Source organism: Vanessa atalanta, chromosome 19 (genome assembly GCF_905147765.1).
Source record: "Vanessa atalanta chromosome 19, ilVanAtal1.2, whole genome shotgun sequence".
In the NCBI taxonomy this organism is placed as follows: Eukaryota; Metazoa; Arthropoda; class Insecta; order Lepidoptera; family Nymphalidae; genus Vanessa; species Vanessa atalanta.
The window spans coordinates 5,124,982-5,143,465 of record NC_061889.1 but is presented as its reverse complement, the minus strand read 5'-3'; the positions used below and the strand labels follow the sequence as shown (position 1 = coordinate 5,143,465).

The 18,484-nt window shown below is 31.4% G+C and overlaps 1 protein-coding gene across 6 annotated transcripts in view; it reads right to left on the bottom strand.

The window, feature by feature from the left end:
- Positions 1-18,484, bottom strand: part of LOC125071609 (uncharacterized protein PF3D7_1120600) — a 61,077-nt gene that overhangs the window by 17,372 nt on the left and 25,221 nt on the right. For 5 of the 6 annotated variants that reach the window (XM_047681940.1, XM_047681935.1, XM_047681936.1 and 2 more), the window contains one exon: positions 42-1,294. In XM_047681940.1, the coding sequence (XP_047537896.1) occupies positions 42-1,294 (1,253 nt within the window). Of the gene's footprint in view, positions 1-41; positions 1,295-3,349; positions 3,462-18,484 lie in introns of those variants that run through there. The other variant, XM_047681939.1, reaches the window with a different exon arrangement.

Sequence of the window (18,484 nt, the reverse complement as noted above, 5' to 3'; positions counted from 1 at the left end):
AATAAATTAATTTTATATAAATATACATATTTAATGCTTACTTTTATAATAGAACAAGCAGTATTCCGATAAAACAAACCATCTCTTCCGCCAAACTTTAAGGCCATCGGATCCTTGCTTATATAATAGTCCAGCCATAGTTACAGGAGCAGATGGTATTCGTTGCGCAGTAGGAGATCGTAATGCTTGAGTACCACTACTACTCCGTCGACTTTCTAAAGAAGGAGATTTTATACTAGGCGTACTGGATTCGCTTGATTTCATCGGGGAAACCACTCCCGGGTTATTCTTTTGAATGTTGAATTCGGAAGCTTGAGATTGATTTTTTGATTTGCCTTGGTCCAGTTGATTTTGCCTTTCTGACTCCCGGTAATCAGGCTGATTAGATTGCCATTGTGTTTCTTGATATTGCCTGATAGGTACGTCTCTTTCCTTGTACTCGTTGTTCTTAGCGTACATATCGATATCTTTTTGTATATCTGGACTGCTATAATCTTTGAAATCATTTTTACTACTGTACAAATCTCTATAAGAACTATCTGAATAAATACTATTTTGTAAATTCGGCGGTGGTTGAACGCCATGAATTTGTTGTAGTAGTAACTGTCGCTCAGCAAATTTTTGTTGTTGATGCATCTGTGCCTGATTTTGATAGTGCATTTGTTGTTGCATTTTCATTTGCTGTATTTCATTATACTGTCTCCTTAACAATTCGGTATTACTCTGTGGTCCTATTCGATTTGAATATGGAAGATACGGCTTTGATCCGTACTGATTAACATTAGGCCTATACGTATGTTGATGGTTTTGATATATTTGGTTACTTTCTTTCGGTGGGTTTCGTTTTAAGTAATCTTGGTAAACTTCTGCATTATATCCTTTAGGAATATTTTGCAGTTCATGGTTTACGTTTTGGTCTACGTGGATTTCCGTTCTTTCGAGGCGTGGAGGAGACTGTGCGTAATTATAATTGTCGTTCGCTCCGTAATGTCTGGCGTAGTCGTGATTTTGACCAGTTCCATACATCTCGTGTCTGTTTTCAAGGAGCGGCGATCGTGCATTCATGTTGGAATGATATTGACTTTGCAATAGCTGGTGCATGACGCCATTAGGTTGAATTTGCGCGGACTGGTTGTTTAAATGCGCAGGTAACTGTGAATGTTGAGGCGAATATATTTGATCGGGGTGAACATGGTGTGCCATGAGGTGTTGCTGCGTGAGAGGTTGTTGCGTCGCCGTCACATTTTTTTTATTCTCCATTTGAAAATCTGTATGAGTCACCGGTGGATCAATCCTGCAACAATAAACGTAATATTACTTAATACATACGATATATCTCAAATTACAGGTTACATTTTAAATTGACATCTAATAGGATATAGTTTAAATTTGTGGCGATAGATCGCATGTTTACTATATAAACGATTCAAATCGAACAGCCTAATCGAATCGTTACCGGCGCCATTCGATAACATGCGTGTATGATAAACAGCAAAAGGAGTCGATATTGCGTATCAACACGTAATATTTTTTTACTTGGAAATCATACACATAAAAATAGGGATTTATAACTTTATAAACGATACAATTTATTTACGTACAAAGTAACAGCTTGTTAATTTCCCACTGCTGGGCTAAGTTCTCCTCTTTGAGAAGGTTTGGAGCTTATTCCTACACTGCTCCAATGCGTGTTGGAATTTCGTTAAAATTAGACACATGCAGGTTTTCCTTCATAACCGAGCACGAGATGAATTATAAACATAAATGAAGCTCATGAAAATTCAGTTTTGCTTGTCTGTGTGCAACACGTTCTAACCACTGGGCTATCTCGGTTATTTACGTACACATATCTATATATATCGTAATGATAGATCTTATAATTATTATCTTTTAGTTAAAGAAAACATCCCGTCATAATTGTGTAATCAAACAAATAGCTGTGAAGATCAGATCAGATCAGATTTGTTATTTGTATGTTTTAACCGTTGTGCGAATAAGCAAAGATCATTTGTCAAAGATTAGTATGGAAGATAACGATATTTTTTTAATGCTTGAATTAATTTTCCCACGCTTATTGAAACGATAAGAACAATTAAGATTGTGAAGCATTTCTTTTAGTTTTTTTTTTTCGAGATTAGATTTAATTATTGAATTAATTAACATGGTGAAATAACAAAATTATTTCATAACACTTTTAATATTTAAAACATAATTTTGATGCTGTGACTGATGATAGTTTCTATAACATCAAAGTTAGACCGAACCAAATCGCGATTCGATATCTTTATAAAATCAAAAAAGTCACGTTACAAATGTTTACTATCTGTATGTATCCGAAATGTGAGAACTAATTATTATTATCAGTGAGAGTAATGACCGGAAGTATAAACATGGATTGTCAATACGTCCACTTCCTCGGTTACTAACGACTCGTCAATCATTAGTTCGACAAAGGAAGACACGGTAACGTTCTCTATTTCTGAAACAACTCAAGAATGCGACTGCATGAACTTTTAAAGAACTAGTTAACCTACCAAAATATACTATATTTATTATTACTAGTAGGCATTACAATCATAATTTACAAGATTTAATTAAACATCAAACTCCCAAGAAACAATGGTTCCATATATACTACGCGCCGAGAGAATCAGCAAGCCTTAATATTTCTTTCACAAATTAAATTATGCCTTACACTATCTATTTAAATTCATAAAATTGAATTTGTGTCAGTTGGAATTTATCTCACGGCTGTGCTGTTATCGCAAAACTGGTATGGCAGAATATACAAGCTAAAGAAATTAGGCATTTTTTTTGTGAATAAAAAAATGCTTATCTATAATCTACTTCGTTACTTTTAAACTTGTAATGTTTTTATTCTGTGAGCCTATTCACCATTATTATTATTAGCAAATTTATAAAATACTAGTTGTCGTTTGCAGGTTAGTCGTTAGGTGTTAGGCATAAAAAACCTAAAATATCCTTTGGAGTTCTAGCTTGCTTCATAGCAAATGTCATCAAATTCAGTTCCGTGTTTTGGTCGTGAAAGAAAAACAGACAGACAGAGTTACTATTGCGTTATAATTTTAGTATAGATGTTTTTGTTTTTTAATTAAATTTAAATTATATTTTTCTTATATAATATTTTTATTTATATAATTAATACATACAATTATTTTTAAGATAAAAAGTATTTTTACTCTTAGGTTAAAACTTATAGGTAATTGAGGTAAACAGTACTTAAAAAAACATTATAACATTTAAAAGATACGTAATTGCACAACAAATAATTCCCTTACACATAAATTACCTTAATAATTAAACAGATCGATGAATTATAATTACTCACAACTGATAGAAGTAGCCAAAAACTAGTAAAAATTGCCTCCAGATAGCAGTCAATTTTAGTAAAAACTGTTTAGTCTTGACTATCACGATTATTTCTCGCTCTATTCAGGGATAGTCTAGTTGGCGTCCCGCCAGGCCGCAGTCCTGAGTCCACGAAAGAGACACAACGCCAAATTAATCTCATTTCAATGTCAAACTTGCAAGTTGCCACTGACCTATTTTTTAGATAAAAAGCAATACGACAATGCACCAAAACTATGCACATGGATGGCAATAATTTAAATACGTTCAATGTAATACATAAAATAAACGATAGAAAAACACTTGTAAAATAAAAACACTAAAATAATATATATTAGAATAATTAGATGTACGTAAGTTTATTCTTAGTTTGAAAAGAGATGGCTTCCTAGGTAGATTACGTGGATCTTAGCCTAAAATCGCGTTCCATATCCGAACAAGCTCCGTTTACTTTTTATATAGTTCTTTTGTTTTTATAATTATAATCCGTCATCTCGCGCACGGCGACGAAGGAATACTGTAAGTGTTGAATGAAATTTTGCCACGTGTTTACCAACTACGTACACTGAACCACTGAATTAGTGTGGTGGAATAAACTTCAAATAAGGCACAAGATTGTATTATCAATACGGACTTATATTAATAAACAAGACTTGAGTATGATTTTCTTTAAACGAAATCTTAAAAAATGTAATAACATTTTGTGCTATTTGTTTTTCCTTTATTCGCAACATTTTTTACTAAACAAGCAAAAAACGGACGTGTTTTAAGCGCTTTAAAAGCATTCTTTTGAATTTTTGCAGGCTATTTTCTGCGCCATGCTTGAACTTAATGAGTTTTCTAATTTTTTGCATGACAAAGAAAATTAAAATTGTTAATCTAGTACTAAATTAGTAAAAAGTATGTTTTAGGCACTTCTAAAGTATAATATGTTTGATTATGTAGAATAATCAAAGTAGTTATATCTATTTTGTATTGTATCCATTAAGTGTATGTATGTATGTATGTAAAATTATTAAGAACTTCCTTATTGGCGTAAATATGACTCAATATTTTACAAAATATTTCACAGTAAACGAAAAGTATGCAACAAAATGTATACTATACAATTTAAATTGCTTTCCTGCTCTTTAAATATTCTCGTTGCACGTTATCGTTACTTTTAAAATAAAACTATTTCACGAAAATAAAATGACTAATAAATAGTATACATATACTAAATGCTACTAATCAAAAAAACTTATTTTTTTTGTAATTACCGATTTTCTTGCCGAATCGGTTGTTTTTAAGCTTATTTGATTTTGCGATTACAACACTAATTGCATTGTTTTAGTTGTAAATAATATCATTACTCCTTTATAAAACGTTAGTGTGATTCCGGTACCTTATCTAAGAACAATATTATGCAATCTAATATGAATCTAAGTAACATTTTATTAAAGACCTTAATGAAAGCGATTACGATTACGGCAAGATTTATAATAATCGAAATGCAGCCTTGATATTTAAACGTCACTTGTCAGTGCTCACTATAGGAATGATATTAAGCAAATATCGATATCTTGAGAATCTATTATCGATTTTCCATGTTTAAATTAATAGCTTTGTAATTGTCTTTGAAATGTCAACTAACATCTATTTAAATCGTTTTTAAACTGAAACATAAAAATAATATTAAGTGTTTTTCGAAAACGTAAGATATATATCACTTCTTGGAGACATCGATTAAAATTGTCCAAATAATTTTATTTAATATATGAAAAAGAAAAGTATCTTTAAAAAAAGCTTTCATATTTTCTATAAATTTGTATAAAAATTATTGATATTTCTTAAATTTGAACATCTGACCGCATTACCTAGACCTATCTTATTATACAGATACCTACTGACAATTGACGTTCTATCAGATTGCAGCATTTGTAACCGAATCGCCGAAATTAAACTCCGCGTATTCACTGAATGCACACACTTTTACTTGTAACAATACCGGTATAAACTTATATATAATTAAAAACAAAACACAAGATCATAATCATAGATAATCTGTGTACGTTGATGTAATATTATACAGATTAAATTTAAAGGTCAGGACCTTAAATAGCCTGTCAGTGTATAATATAATATTTTAAGTTCGACCCTGGACTAATTTGGTCTATTATGGCACAGTTTTAGTTAAAAGATATAATTGGAATAGACATTGGAACAAATATATTTGAGTGAAGAGTTAGTACTAGTTCTTCCTATTCCGTTAAAAATAAGGAGGAAAAATAAATGCAATCCTCATGAAGGAATGTCAAAGAATATAAAATATAAAATAAAGTTGTTATATCCCTAAACCCAAAACGTACCGTAAAAAATCAGGCTCATCCCGAGCATGCATACATACATATATCAAAGGTTATTTTTTATACAAGTTTAAATATATAATTAAACGAATTAATCGTTTACTAAAACTGTACCGCATGGTATTGCTATCTAAAAAAAAAAAGACATAAGTGTGCATCTCGATTGAGCACTAGTTTCAAATTCAATTTCAATAATGTAATAATATTAAAAACGAGATGCTACTTATTAATATTAATATAAAATTTTCATCTTATTTTTAAAGATTTATAAAAGTTATTTTAAAAGGAAGTTGTATGCATTGGAATTTCTACTTTCTTTACAGTTATATAAACTGATTTTAACAAAATATATAAAATCAATAAATTGGAATATTATTAATTAAAAAATACTTCACGGTTTTATTATTAGCTGAACTAATATTCTTTATATCCAACTATCGAAATTACCTGAGGCTACAACGTAATTAATTTCAATCATAACCTTAATTGCTCAACGGTATACAGAATGTCTAAAAGTGCAATTCTCAGTTTCGAATTCAGTATAAATTCAGTTTAAATTCGAGTATTATTAATGAAAAGTTAAAAAACTTAATACACATATATTAACTTTTTAATTTTGTCGTGACGACGGCGAATAATATTAACAAAACTGTTCTAACAACTATGAAATCTATCAAAAAAATATGTAAAAGAAAAATATAAACTTAAGCGAATTTTAATACGTAATTTCTTTAAAATTTAGGTCTGTAATTCATAAAATTGAATTTGTCATTATATTTAACAACATAGGTAATAATCAAGCCAGTTTGCTAAGCAAAGACATTTCCATTTTCCGACTAGGACTAGGAGAGGTTAAATGAAAAATTAAATTCGTTTTTTAAGATTAAGATTAAAATAAATAATCTTATAACTTCAATTTATGACTCTTTTAACTTGTCACAAAATTAATTTATTACTGAATGGAGTTTTGTTTGCTTAAAGTTTCTAAATTCAACAGATTAAATTAATTTAACATTATTTTGAAAGTTATTAAGAAATCCAATTAATGTATTTAAGCAGTCATTCTTTATCGCTTAAGAAAGTTCTAAATATTTATATTGGCAGCAGTTGTTGAGTTTTTATTTTCTTATCTTGTCAAATATCACATAGTATTACGAATACTTTGAGTGTTAATTTACATATTATAAAAAGCGCTAAATGAAATCAGTAAGGTGCTATCGCTTTATGGTATCGTATACGGGAGACATATAGAAATATTTTTATTATATTATTTAGAGATTTTACAATTTAATTTAATTATACTTGGTGGTTTTGTGTAAGCCCGACTAAGACCAGAACACAATACTAACTGAATTGTTGTGTTCTGGTCAGCCACTAAAGACACAAGGCACATATAATTTTCGTTCCCAATGTTGGTTACGCATTGGAACTTTTGAAATGGTTAATATTTATTACAGCGCAAATTTCTATGAGCGGTAGTAGGTAGTAGCGGTAGTAGCCCCTTGCCATATTGCTTGTACACCTGAATATATAATAAAAAGAGAGGTATCATGGGACACCTGGCTTGAATGAAGTTGCTTTTGCTGTATTAAATTATGTATTAAATAACAGACACACTGTAATTAAATAAAAACTTTTGAAAATAATTATATGACAAATAAAATTGTGATTAAAAATTCTAATACGAATAAAAAACTAAAATTAGTTGAAACATTATGATATATATTAGAAAGAGACAGAGAGAAAAAGAAAGAGAAGGAAGGTCGCCTGGAGAATAACGCTTTTTCCTTACTTGCCGATTTCCTTGATTGCCAGTTTACTCTACATTAAGCCCGGTAACAGAACTACGTCCCAAAAAAATCAATATATAGTTACATTTCTGTTGTGCAAATTGACGCTTCAATGAACTCTCTCAAACTTCTACTGCGATACTGACATCAAAGGATGTTTGTTTTGAAAGCTATCCACTGATGACTGAACGGCTTTGTATAAACTCGGCTTTGTTAAAACAATATTATAACACCGATTTATAATCATTACGTCCGTTTGTTATCATTATCATTCGCTTGTTATATCATTTGTTTGGGTTTGACGTAATGTATTAAATAGTGTATAATCAACTTAAGAATCAACGCAACCGCACCAAAAATAATCTGCAAAGGAGCTAATATAGGGTAGGTTAGGTATTCTAACCTAACCTATATTGGTGCATGTTTTTTTGGTGCATTGATGTTAATACGTAAGTGCCTTAAATACTTCTACATGGATGATTTGTCAAAATTTTTCGACCGACCTTTCTGAACTTTCCTTATAAATTTGCAAGTGGTGTAAGGTATAAAAAGGACAATATTAACAAATGACAACATTAATAGTTAATTTTTAACCCACCCATGAAAACTCAAGAAGTAAGATATTAATTACCTAAGAGATAGGAAACGTATTCGTATATGTTATATACAAATATCAAAGTATTGTTTACACACGAAGGTTGTATCATATATTCGGTTATTTGCATTATTAAAATCGTTAAATAAAATTAAGCAAGGTTATACTGTTGCTGACGATTTCGTGACTTGAACAAGTTTTAGGCAAGTGAATTTCTTGATGTTAAAAATAATTATTTACAGTAGAGCTATTCCGTCATAATAAACTCGAAACTCACCGCAGAACACGAGCGTGAAATTTCAAAATTTAATATGCGATATTGACACTAATTATTGTAAAACTTATAGGATTTTTTTTTATGTTATAGGGGGCAAACGAGCAGGAGGCTCACCTGTTGGAAAGTGATTACCACCGCCCATGGACATCTGCAACACCAGAGGGGTTGCAGGTGCGTTGCCGGCCTTTAAGATATAAGTACGCTCACGTATAAAAATACGATACACGTATAAAAATCGTATAACGTCGGTTGTCAATATTTAACGAGTGAGATACGAAGTGAATTATTGGAGAATCTCGCTGCACATACGCGTTTATATTCATAGAATTAAAAATAAATATGAAGAAAATTTGTAATTAAATTTAGTATACAAAATATATTATATCATTAAATAAGTCTTTCATTTATTTTCGGGAATATTGTTCTCGTATATATAGAGGATAGTAGGATGGGTAGTAATGCCTTTTGTGTATACTGTTTATTTAATTATTAAGCTACCTATATATTCCTAGTTAAGATCTTTGTATATATTTTAAGGGCACGTTAACTAATAAAAAGTATATAAAACAAACCGAATTCAACCTTCGCGTATCAAACGTATCGATAAGTTTAAATTCCTTTAATACGCCATTCTATAAACTAGGCCAAGCTTATAAAGTCGTTTGCTATTTCAATTAAAAAAACTAGTTATAAAAATATAAGCCTTAAAAGCTATTTAGATCACAGGATATTGAATAGTTTCAACTGGTCTTATTTAGTTTCTACCAAATTTAACTAAAAGCGACTGAAGTAAGCTCTACTACACATTTGGTGGTAAATCCGTCTGGATGAACCCCAACTAGTTTTTACTTATTCCATCACTAAATTATAATATATATAATATATACACAATGAACCTCTATATTTCTCGAAATTGGCATTACTTAACGGTATTGATAAGAAAAGATTATTTTCCTTTGGTTTATTTCTTACAATACCAATTAGTGCGGGTAGGGGTGTAGGTAATCGATTACGATTAGGTGTCCCGTTAGCCTGTCTGCCTTTTTATATTAGTACAAACAACCATTACCATTATCAGTCGATTTAATATTCATTGCAATGTTCAATATTAACATACTAAGTGCATTGTTCATCATAATATTCGTTTCTCAGTTTACCATTTTAAAATATTACTGTAACGTATTTAAAGAAAACACATTAAAGAATTATAACTAGAAAATGTATATAGTATCAATTTTGTTTATTTTTTATTTAAGTATACCTCAATGGAATGTCATTATTTTGTGATTACACAAAGCAATTTATTTGTAAGTAATAAAATTGATCTTAAAGTTAATTTAGTATTAATCGATCCCGGGATAATATTAACTAAAATGTTTTAGCAGAACTGTATCTGAATGAACAGCAAATACTTGTTTGAGTTATAAGTTGCTCTAATAGGTAATTCATACAGCGGTCCGAATGGACACCGGTCCCGCGACCGCAAGTTCGGTTCCCGTGGTCCCGCGCATTCTTGTCGAGGTTAACAACCGGCGCGCGCGCAGTCGTCCTTGATACATGCTCCTTTCTACAGACTCCGACGACTCGAGATTCTTGACTTAACCCCTAAAGCGAGATGTCTCGTCACACGACATTTCTCGAAACGAGAAAATATCGAAAATAATTGTGTTAACAAATTGTCATTTATGGAAAAGTTTATAATTCGAAACCTTTAAACTTTTTTGTCTCATTGCAACGAAAACAGTAAAAGAAATATCGAATCGAATTATCGTACACAAAACTCATTTAAAATTGAATTTATTTTCGCATCTAGTAATCCAAATGAATGATATTCTGTTTTATTTCTGTATGCAAATATTTTACGTTCTCAGTCCAACTTACGGATTTATTGACGAGGACTGTCTGTATTGATTATAAATAAAAAAAATCTTTTGAATATTGGTATAACTAAAATGACCTATAAATATATACTGATTAAGTATATACAATAACACATAACATTAATCGGGATCAATGACGTTTATAGATGACAAAGAAACAAACAAGGATTATGTGTTTAATTCTGCAATTTTAGACAGATTTTAAAATGGTAATCAAAAATATACTTTATTCTAACACGAACCTAACAAGCGCAACTTTTGAATCACAATTTATAGAAAACTATTTGTCTCCCGCGGCTTCGCGTGCATTTTATGGGTTGGTCGTCAGTTAACCTAATACCATAAAAATTACCATTCAAGGAGTTCAAGCTTGCTTTATACCAAATTCCATTCAGTGGTACGTAAAAATGCAATACAGACAGATAGAGTTACTTTCGCATTTATAATATTAGTATAAATTAATACAAGATACCGGTTCGGAATAAAGATTCTAATTCGAGAAAAACCGGCAAGAAACTCAGTTACTCTTTATCATCAAACGTACTTACAATTGTCCTATAAAATTAAGTATACATAAAATACAAATACAATTCTTCATATGAGATACACGGTAAATCATCCAAGTAGACATGGATATATATGTGTAGAAATTCAAGTTCGCAATTAAAGAAACGAAACAAAAACAGAAACACCGTACAAAGGATATATGTAAGACAAGTTCCTTCTACATCGTATACTTCTATATCAATTACGAGTACATATATCATAACGAGTACTTGGACTGACGTCATTGAAGGTATTGTAAATGTAGGAAAACATAGCAAGGTTAAAGTATAGTTCGAACATTATCAAGTACTTACTATTCATAGTAAGAATTATGCTGTTTATTATAGTTTCGTTTTTGCATTTAAACTTAACGTTTGCCAAAATAGGTACCACCCACTAATCAAATATTCTACCGTCAAACAGAATTGTTGTGTTCCGGTTGGAAGGGTGAGTTAGCCAGTGTAACTACAAGCACAAGGGACGTAACATCTTAGTTTTCAAGGTTGGTGATGTAAGGAATGGCTAATATATCTTACAACGTCATTTTCTAGGGGCGCTGGTGACCACCTACCATCAGGTGGCCCATTTGCTGGTCCACCAACCGATACCATAAAAAAAATAACGAAAAAAAATTGTGTAAGTCTTCTATCGAACCTTTTTTTTAAAGAGAATTTAGTACTTAATTCCAGACAATAATATAACAAAAATACAACGTGTATAAATTAGGAAAACGAATCTCGAAAGATAAGCCGTTCCAATTCTAAGATCAAAAGTCATTTATTTATTATTATAATTGTATTATATAAAAAAAGGTCTAAGTGGGTACTTATGATAAAGATAATATAATCATCGTAAAAAATGTAAACAATAAGTAGGACACTGATAATAAATTTAGATCTAGTAACGTTTATATACTCGTGTAAATCATATCTCTTTTATCGATGTCAATAATATAAATATGTGTCACATGAAAAAGTAATATTCAATAGTAACCTTATTTAAATAGTTTAAGGGCGTGGACCCATGTCTACGGTGCGGCGCCGTTTGCCGTGCAACGGTACGGCACCGCCGCCGGCAAATGGCGGGGAGCCGTGCCGCACCACGGCGTCGGTCATGCCATGTCGGTAATTTTTTGCATAAAATGGCGGGCAATTTAGATTTAGACTTTTTGATATCATCCAAATTGATTGCCCATAATTTATTATAATTTTGTATATCATATAATATATAATTTTGGTATGCGTGTTGAGTGGGGTGCCGGTACACGATGCCGTGGCGCGGCACGGCGCCGCGCCATTTACCGGCGGCGGTGCCGTACCGTTGCACGGCAAACGGCGCCGCACCGTAGACATGGGTCCACGCCCTAAGTCAGTTTTTACAAATGAACACACACATTAAAAACTAAAGATGCAGTTCGTAGTTACTTCTGGGGAAAGAACATTGAAGATACAAATGCGGATGACGGATTTGGAATGAAACCAAAATGCTGCATTGAGAACTGGTAGTTAAGGGATATATGTGTCAGAATTTATTATGACACAATCAGGTTTCCTGACAAATATTACGTCACTCTTATCGCCGAACCAGATATGAATTATAAATAATAATTTATCACATAATAAACTTAGTTTTGCTTGTTTGAAATCACTGCTAAGAAAAAACCACTAAATACTTTAATACCGGAGATGGATTTGGTACTTATTACTACCCTGCTAGATTGAGTGTGTATACGTTTATTATGATACACGCACGTTTCCGGACAGTTATGTCATCTTTATCGCTGAGCAAGTTATGAATTATTAACATTAAATAATAAATAAATAAATATTGGACAACATCACATACATTACTCTGATCCCAATGTAAGTAGCTAAAGCACTTGTGTTATGGAAATCAGAAATAACGACGGTGCCACAAACACCCATACCCAAGACAACATAGAAAACTAATGAACTTTTTCTACATCGACTCGGCCGGGAATCGAACCCATGACCTCGGAGTGGCGTACCCATTAAAAACTTATGTACACACTACTCGACCACGGAGATCACATTAATGAAATTTAGCACATGAAACCTTATTGAAAATTGAATATTGAACGGATGATCTGTCAGTTAATAGTCGTCTTGGTCCGGTAATACAAAACAAAAAAAAAATCTAAGAAGAAAAATGTTGACATCTCATAATCATTATCATACGTCTACATAAGCAGACAAGTAATCAATTACAGTTGAAAAAACGTTGTAGTAAACGTAAATCGGCAGACCATGACAAGAGTTCACAATGCCCGCGATACAATACGCCGGTTTTTGTGGTCGGGTTTGCATTAAACAGTGTAGAATTACGGGGTCGTGACGGCGTCACGGGTTAGAACTACTGGGAAAGGGTAAAATAACAAATTAGACTTTGTCCACTTGCGTTAAGATATTGGCACTTTTCCAGTGGAACGTGGAGAGGTGAATCCGTTAAGTCAGGCAAGACTTCTGAAGGGCGTGCAGTCGTGTCGACGATATTCCGTAGGGAATAGAAGTGTCCTTATGTAGGACCGTCATGGTGCTAAAAGAAAGAAGGCGGAAAGGGTCGATGCAGTTCAGGGGAATGCACAGACTCAAGGCGTCGTTTCACCAAATCCTGGGCCATAAAATATAAGGCGAACTTTAAAAATTAAAATGCGGTTAGGGCTTCTTGTATTAAAAATGATGACGGCGGCCGAATTGGCTGCTGCTATACGCACTAAGGAGGAGTTCGTAGAGAGCTTGAGATCACTATTTGATGAGCTTCACTGAGTGACAAGCTGAAAGCTGAAGCACAAAAGGAACCGCACATATATGAAATTGAAACGAATTCATGACGGCAACCACAGAGACTAATCAGAAGCCTAAATCGATGCTAAAATTCTCAACTAAATTACCACCAAAAATAAGTCAAAACTAGGTTGATCAGGAGATACTTCTAAGTATACCTATTGACATTAATAACAAAAATATTAAAAACTCTATATTCGTTACACTAAAAATAGTATCAAACTACCTGTCATACTTTGTAGCATTAGTTAGATGTCTAAAGTTTCTCTCAGATAACGGCTGTATGCAGTTTCTAACAAAGTTGACTCAGCAAAGAGAAACAGTGCACATAAACGCTTTTGTTCGCGAACAATGTAGTTTAAACTAAGCTTATCTTTAATTTAAACAAGTGAATTAAATTAATAATACGTTTTAAAAAACATTTTGCAAAAATATATTTTTGTTAGGCGATGGGAAAACCTTAATGTATTTGATTTGTTGTTATCTATCTGCTATTAAAAGTACGCCAAAAGTAGTAGTAGGAGGGTATATACTAGGTACATCTGTATTAATTAAAATGTATACGGTTTACATATACATTTAGTATGGCTTTTTGCAAGCCCGTCTGTACCACCCACTCGTCAGATATTCTACCGCCAAGCAGCAATACTTAATATTGTTCTGTTTCGGTTTAACGGATGTGTGCCAGGGTGCATACAGGCACAAGGGACATAACATATTAGTTTCCAGCTTAGATTGGTGGCGTATTGGTAGGGAATGGTTAAAAATTCTAATGGTGCCAATGTTTATTGAAGAACACTTACCATAAGTCGACCCATATAAGCGTTCGCTTAATATTTAAAAAAAAATACATCGAGGATTATTAAAATATTCCAATTAAGATCTAAATAAATTGAAAGTGATAAGCATTAGCTAGAACAAAGTCTATCTAGACAGCGATGTTTCTCAGTAATTAGCATAAAAAGAACGGAAGACCTGAAACAAAGGTCTCATTAAAATGTAGTACGCTTTTAATAAATATATTTCCATACACCTGACAGTACGTTAGTGTAAACTACAAAGACTACTAATGTTAGTAATAACGTACTAGCGTACTAATTAATAACAATAATGTTTTATTTCCTTTCAAAAATTGTACATAAAATACATTTACGACTGAGACCCTCGTTTAAGTGTAAAAACACTTGTAACATAAGGACTATCTTGTTATTTTATAATATAACAATAAATAGAAAAAAAGGACAATAATTTAGCTATGCCAATCAACGAATTGAAATCATTTGTTAAGAAAACTTTGAATAATAAGACGATATTACCCGACGAAGAACTATATTTATGAAAAAAATATAGAGTTAGTATTCCTTCTTTTCCATCTTGGACAAGTATTATAAATAATAATAATATTTAATAATCTGTGTAACTGACATTTTAATATGACATTCTGGAATCGTAAAATTAAATCACAATAAATTTTATTTTACATTTTTATTGTCTGCCAATCTTAATATTTCATTCGTACTAAAAATAAATACGCCATCATCTTCTAGATAACATTTTTAAGATGCAGTGTGGGAGTTCGCCTCTGCATTCCGACCGTGCCCAAATAAATAAATGCCGCGATATTGATATCAAATAAATAATTTATTAGTTAATAAATAAAATAACGAAATGTATTTCTTTATTTATCATATGGTATAATATTTTGTCGTAATGCTTCAGACATATATACTGTATTATTTCCTGAAAAGGACTGTAAAGGCTATTTATAATCTTATATATGATCTGCGAGTTGTTTTAACAGTAGTGTAATATTATGTATATTATAATAATAATGTCAATTGTTTCTTTAGAAGCAGCGACAACCTTGTATGAACATCTCAAATTCAATTCATTCTTCAAGGTTCACATTCCTCCATAGAAATCTAGAAGATACTTTTACATTTGCCATTCAATAAATTTAAATTGTATGTTAAAAAAAAGCATTAATAAATATTTAGGGTTATTCAATACTAAATTGTTTAAATGACTAAAATTGATTTTTCATTGCTTTTCATTCAAAAAATAAAAATAAGTAACTAATGAATGATATCCTCGTTGTTTTATGATATAAGGCAAAATCCACTTATCCATCCAGTCGGGTAAAGAAGTAAAGGACGAAACAAAAGTCCTTAGGAGGTCTACTTGAACAAATATAGTAATTATAATCTTATATTTGTTCAAGTCAAGTCACGACCCATCTATGTCTATCTAGATCTTCTACGATATTTGATATTTATTCTCATCAAACCAAACAACAGAGAAATTTTAAGTGCTTCGTCAAGAACAAATTGTTCTTGGACTATTTTAAGGATAATATTCAAAGATGTTTTTTAGAACAGAATAGTTTTCTAAGTGTTGTTGTTGTTGAGAATGTTTGAAACTATTTAATTGTCTATTACAATGATTACTATTACAGATCATCAATAGTTTTTTTTTTTTTTTTTTAATTTAAATAATGTGGCCAGACTGGCAATTTAGCCTGGCAATTTAGCAACCATAAGCGACCACCCCCATATACATTGGCACTGTAAGAAATATTAACCATCCCGAAAGTCGTCAATGCACTACCAGCTTTGGGAACTTATTCCTTTTGCTTTTGCTTTGGGAACTTTTTCTTTGTGCCTGTTAAGTTACAATACTTAGGGTTACTACCATATAGAGGGTTACTACCCTCCAAATAGAAACACGACAATAGTAAGTATATCTGTTCGGCGGTAGAAAATATGATGAGTAAGTGGTACCAATCCAGACGAGCTTTGTAGCGACTATGTAGCGAGAGTGAAACCGCGACAAGCAACTAGTAAACTCTTAAAAGTAACAATCAACCTTGTAATATTTACTCATTACATGGTCGTCAACCAGGTGTAATAGAAACTTGATTAGTTGCGACATTATATGTTGAATATAATGAACTGTACTGACAAGTATTCATTTTGAATATAGATATTTGTAAAAAAAAAACATTATTTTTATTGTCACGCCAAATTCACTTCTTCACTTAAGGCCTTAGGGTTTAATTTAGAAATAAATCTATATATTTGTAGCAGTCTTTGTAATTCAAAGCAAATTTAAATAAATAAATTACATGCATAAATATGGAATAGTTGTGACAGTAGTTTAATTAATTGTTTAATTATTGAAGAAGAGAAAATGAAAATATATTTTAATTTTAATTTCGTGGTTTCGAAATCTCGTGTTCATCGGAAGCCATACATATGTTTGTACCAATTACGGTATAATTGATTACAGGCGATCCAATTTCAATTGTAGGATAAATTATTTAAAAGGTTTTTTTTACCGCTTATTTTTATTCTGGTAAATCTTTTCTTTAATAACTAATTAAATGTTAATAATTAATTAATTAAGCACTGAATAGAACTTTACATGCTTTCCGAAGTTCAGCAATGTAACATCGTCAAAAGAAAAACTCAAATACGTTTATTGGCTTGGGCTCCAATTAGAGCCCAGGTCTAACAAACAAGGCAGTAATGCTATATCAGACTACAAACAGACAGTCTTTAAAATAAGATGTACAAAATTGTTAAAATATTTGTAGTCACGAAATACTATGACGCTTACTCTTGTATAGAAACACGAACGCACGCACTCACGTACGCACTTACGAAGCACACACCCACATACACAGAGAATGAAAAAGAGAGATCTACAGATTCTTTAAAGGCAAGCTTGATCTCTGGATGACTACGAAATAAATTATGTAATAATATAATATATAGTATTAATAATAAATATAATTATAATAGGTTAATGTAAAATAAAACTGTATTTCTTGTAAATATTCATATTAAGTTTTATATTTTATAATTATCCGTGGTATTCCGTATTCAGCGCGTGTGAATGTAATTATCTTGGGACTTACTTAACGTGCAAATGGTATAATTGCTTTATTTCACTTACTGGCTCCATCTTTGTTCTTATGTTGAACTAAGTAGCGAATTTTATGTTATTTGCTAAAGAACCTCTCTTAAGTAAATACAATATATAGTGTAAACACAGAAAAGGCAAGTGAAGTGTTAACCTACTGAAAAAAGCCTTGGAGAGGCGTACGTTCACCAATAAACATAAAGGCGCTAAAGAAGACAAACCTATAATTTCATGTTTATAAGCAAGCGTAAGGGCCTCACAGGTAACAAATAAACTACGTAATATATCTTTTATGTTTCACAAATATTCTGCGTTTTTTTAAAATAACTCTATAGTCACAAAAAAACAAACTAATAATCTATGTGGAAAAGTTGTATCAAGTAAATTATTTTTTAGACCAATACTTTCGTTTTAAGACTACATTGCAAAATATTGAACGTGGCCTTAATTTAAATGTCATCAGTCAAAATATTTAACATACATAAAAGCCGCTGGAGTAATAAATTACATAATAATCATGAGAACTTGTTATGTACAGCACCCTATAGATAAAAGTGAATTAAGAAATGAAACCGATGAGTGTGACATTAATGTTTCCGATTCATAAACATCGAGATTCTCACGAAACAAACCATCTGACATCTTGAGAAAAAACGCAATTAACAGATTATAAAATTTAACTTTTGTTTTTAATTTTATAAAGTCATTTAAATTTTTATTTTGTTTACGGACTTTTACTCATAATATATTGAACCTTTTTTTAAGAATGCATATAAAATATTACAACAAAAAATGAATAATGTGTTAATCTAAAGGAAAGGCTTGTTTGTTAGTAAAGCAAGTTTTTTTTTATACAGGAAAATATAATTATGGACAATTTATTTTCTATAACCACGCGAAGTAATTAAAGCTCATAGTAAGTTACTCTACGATAACACTTGTAAATAATACCCT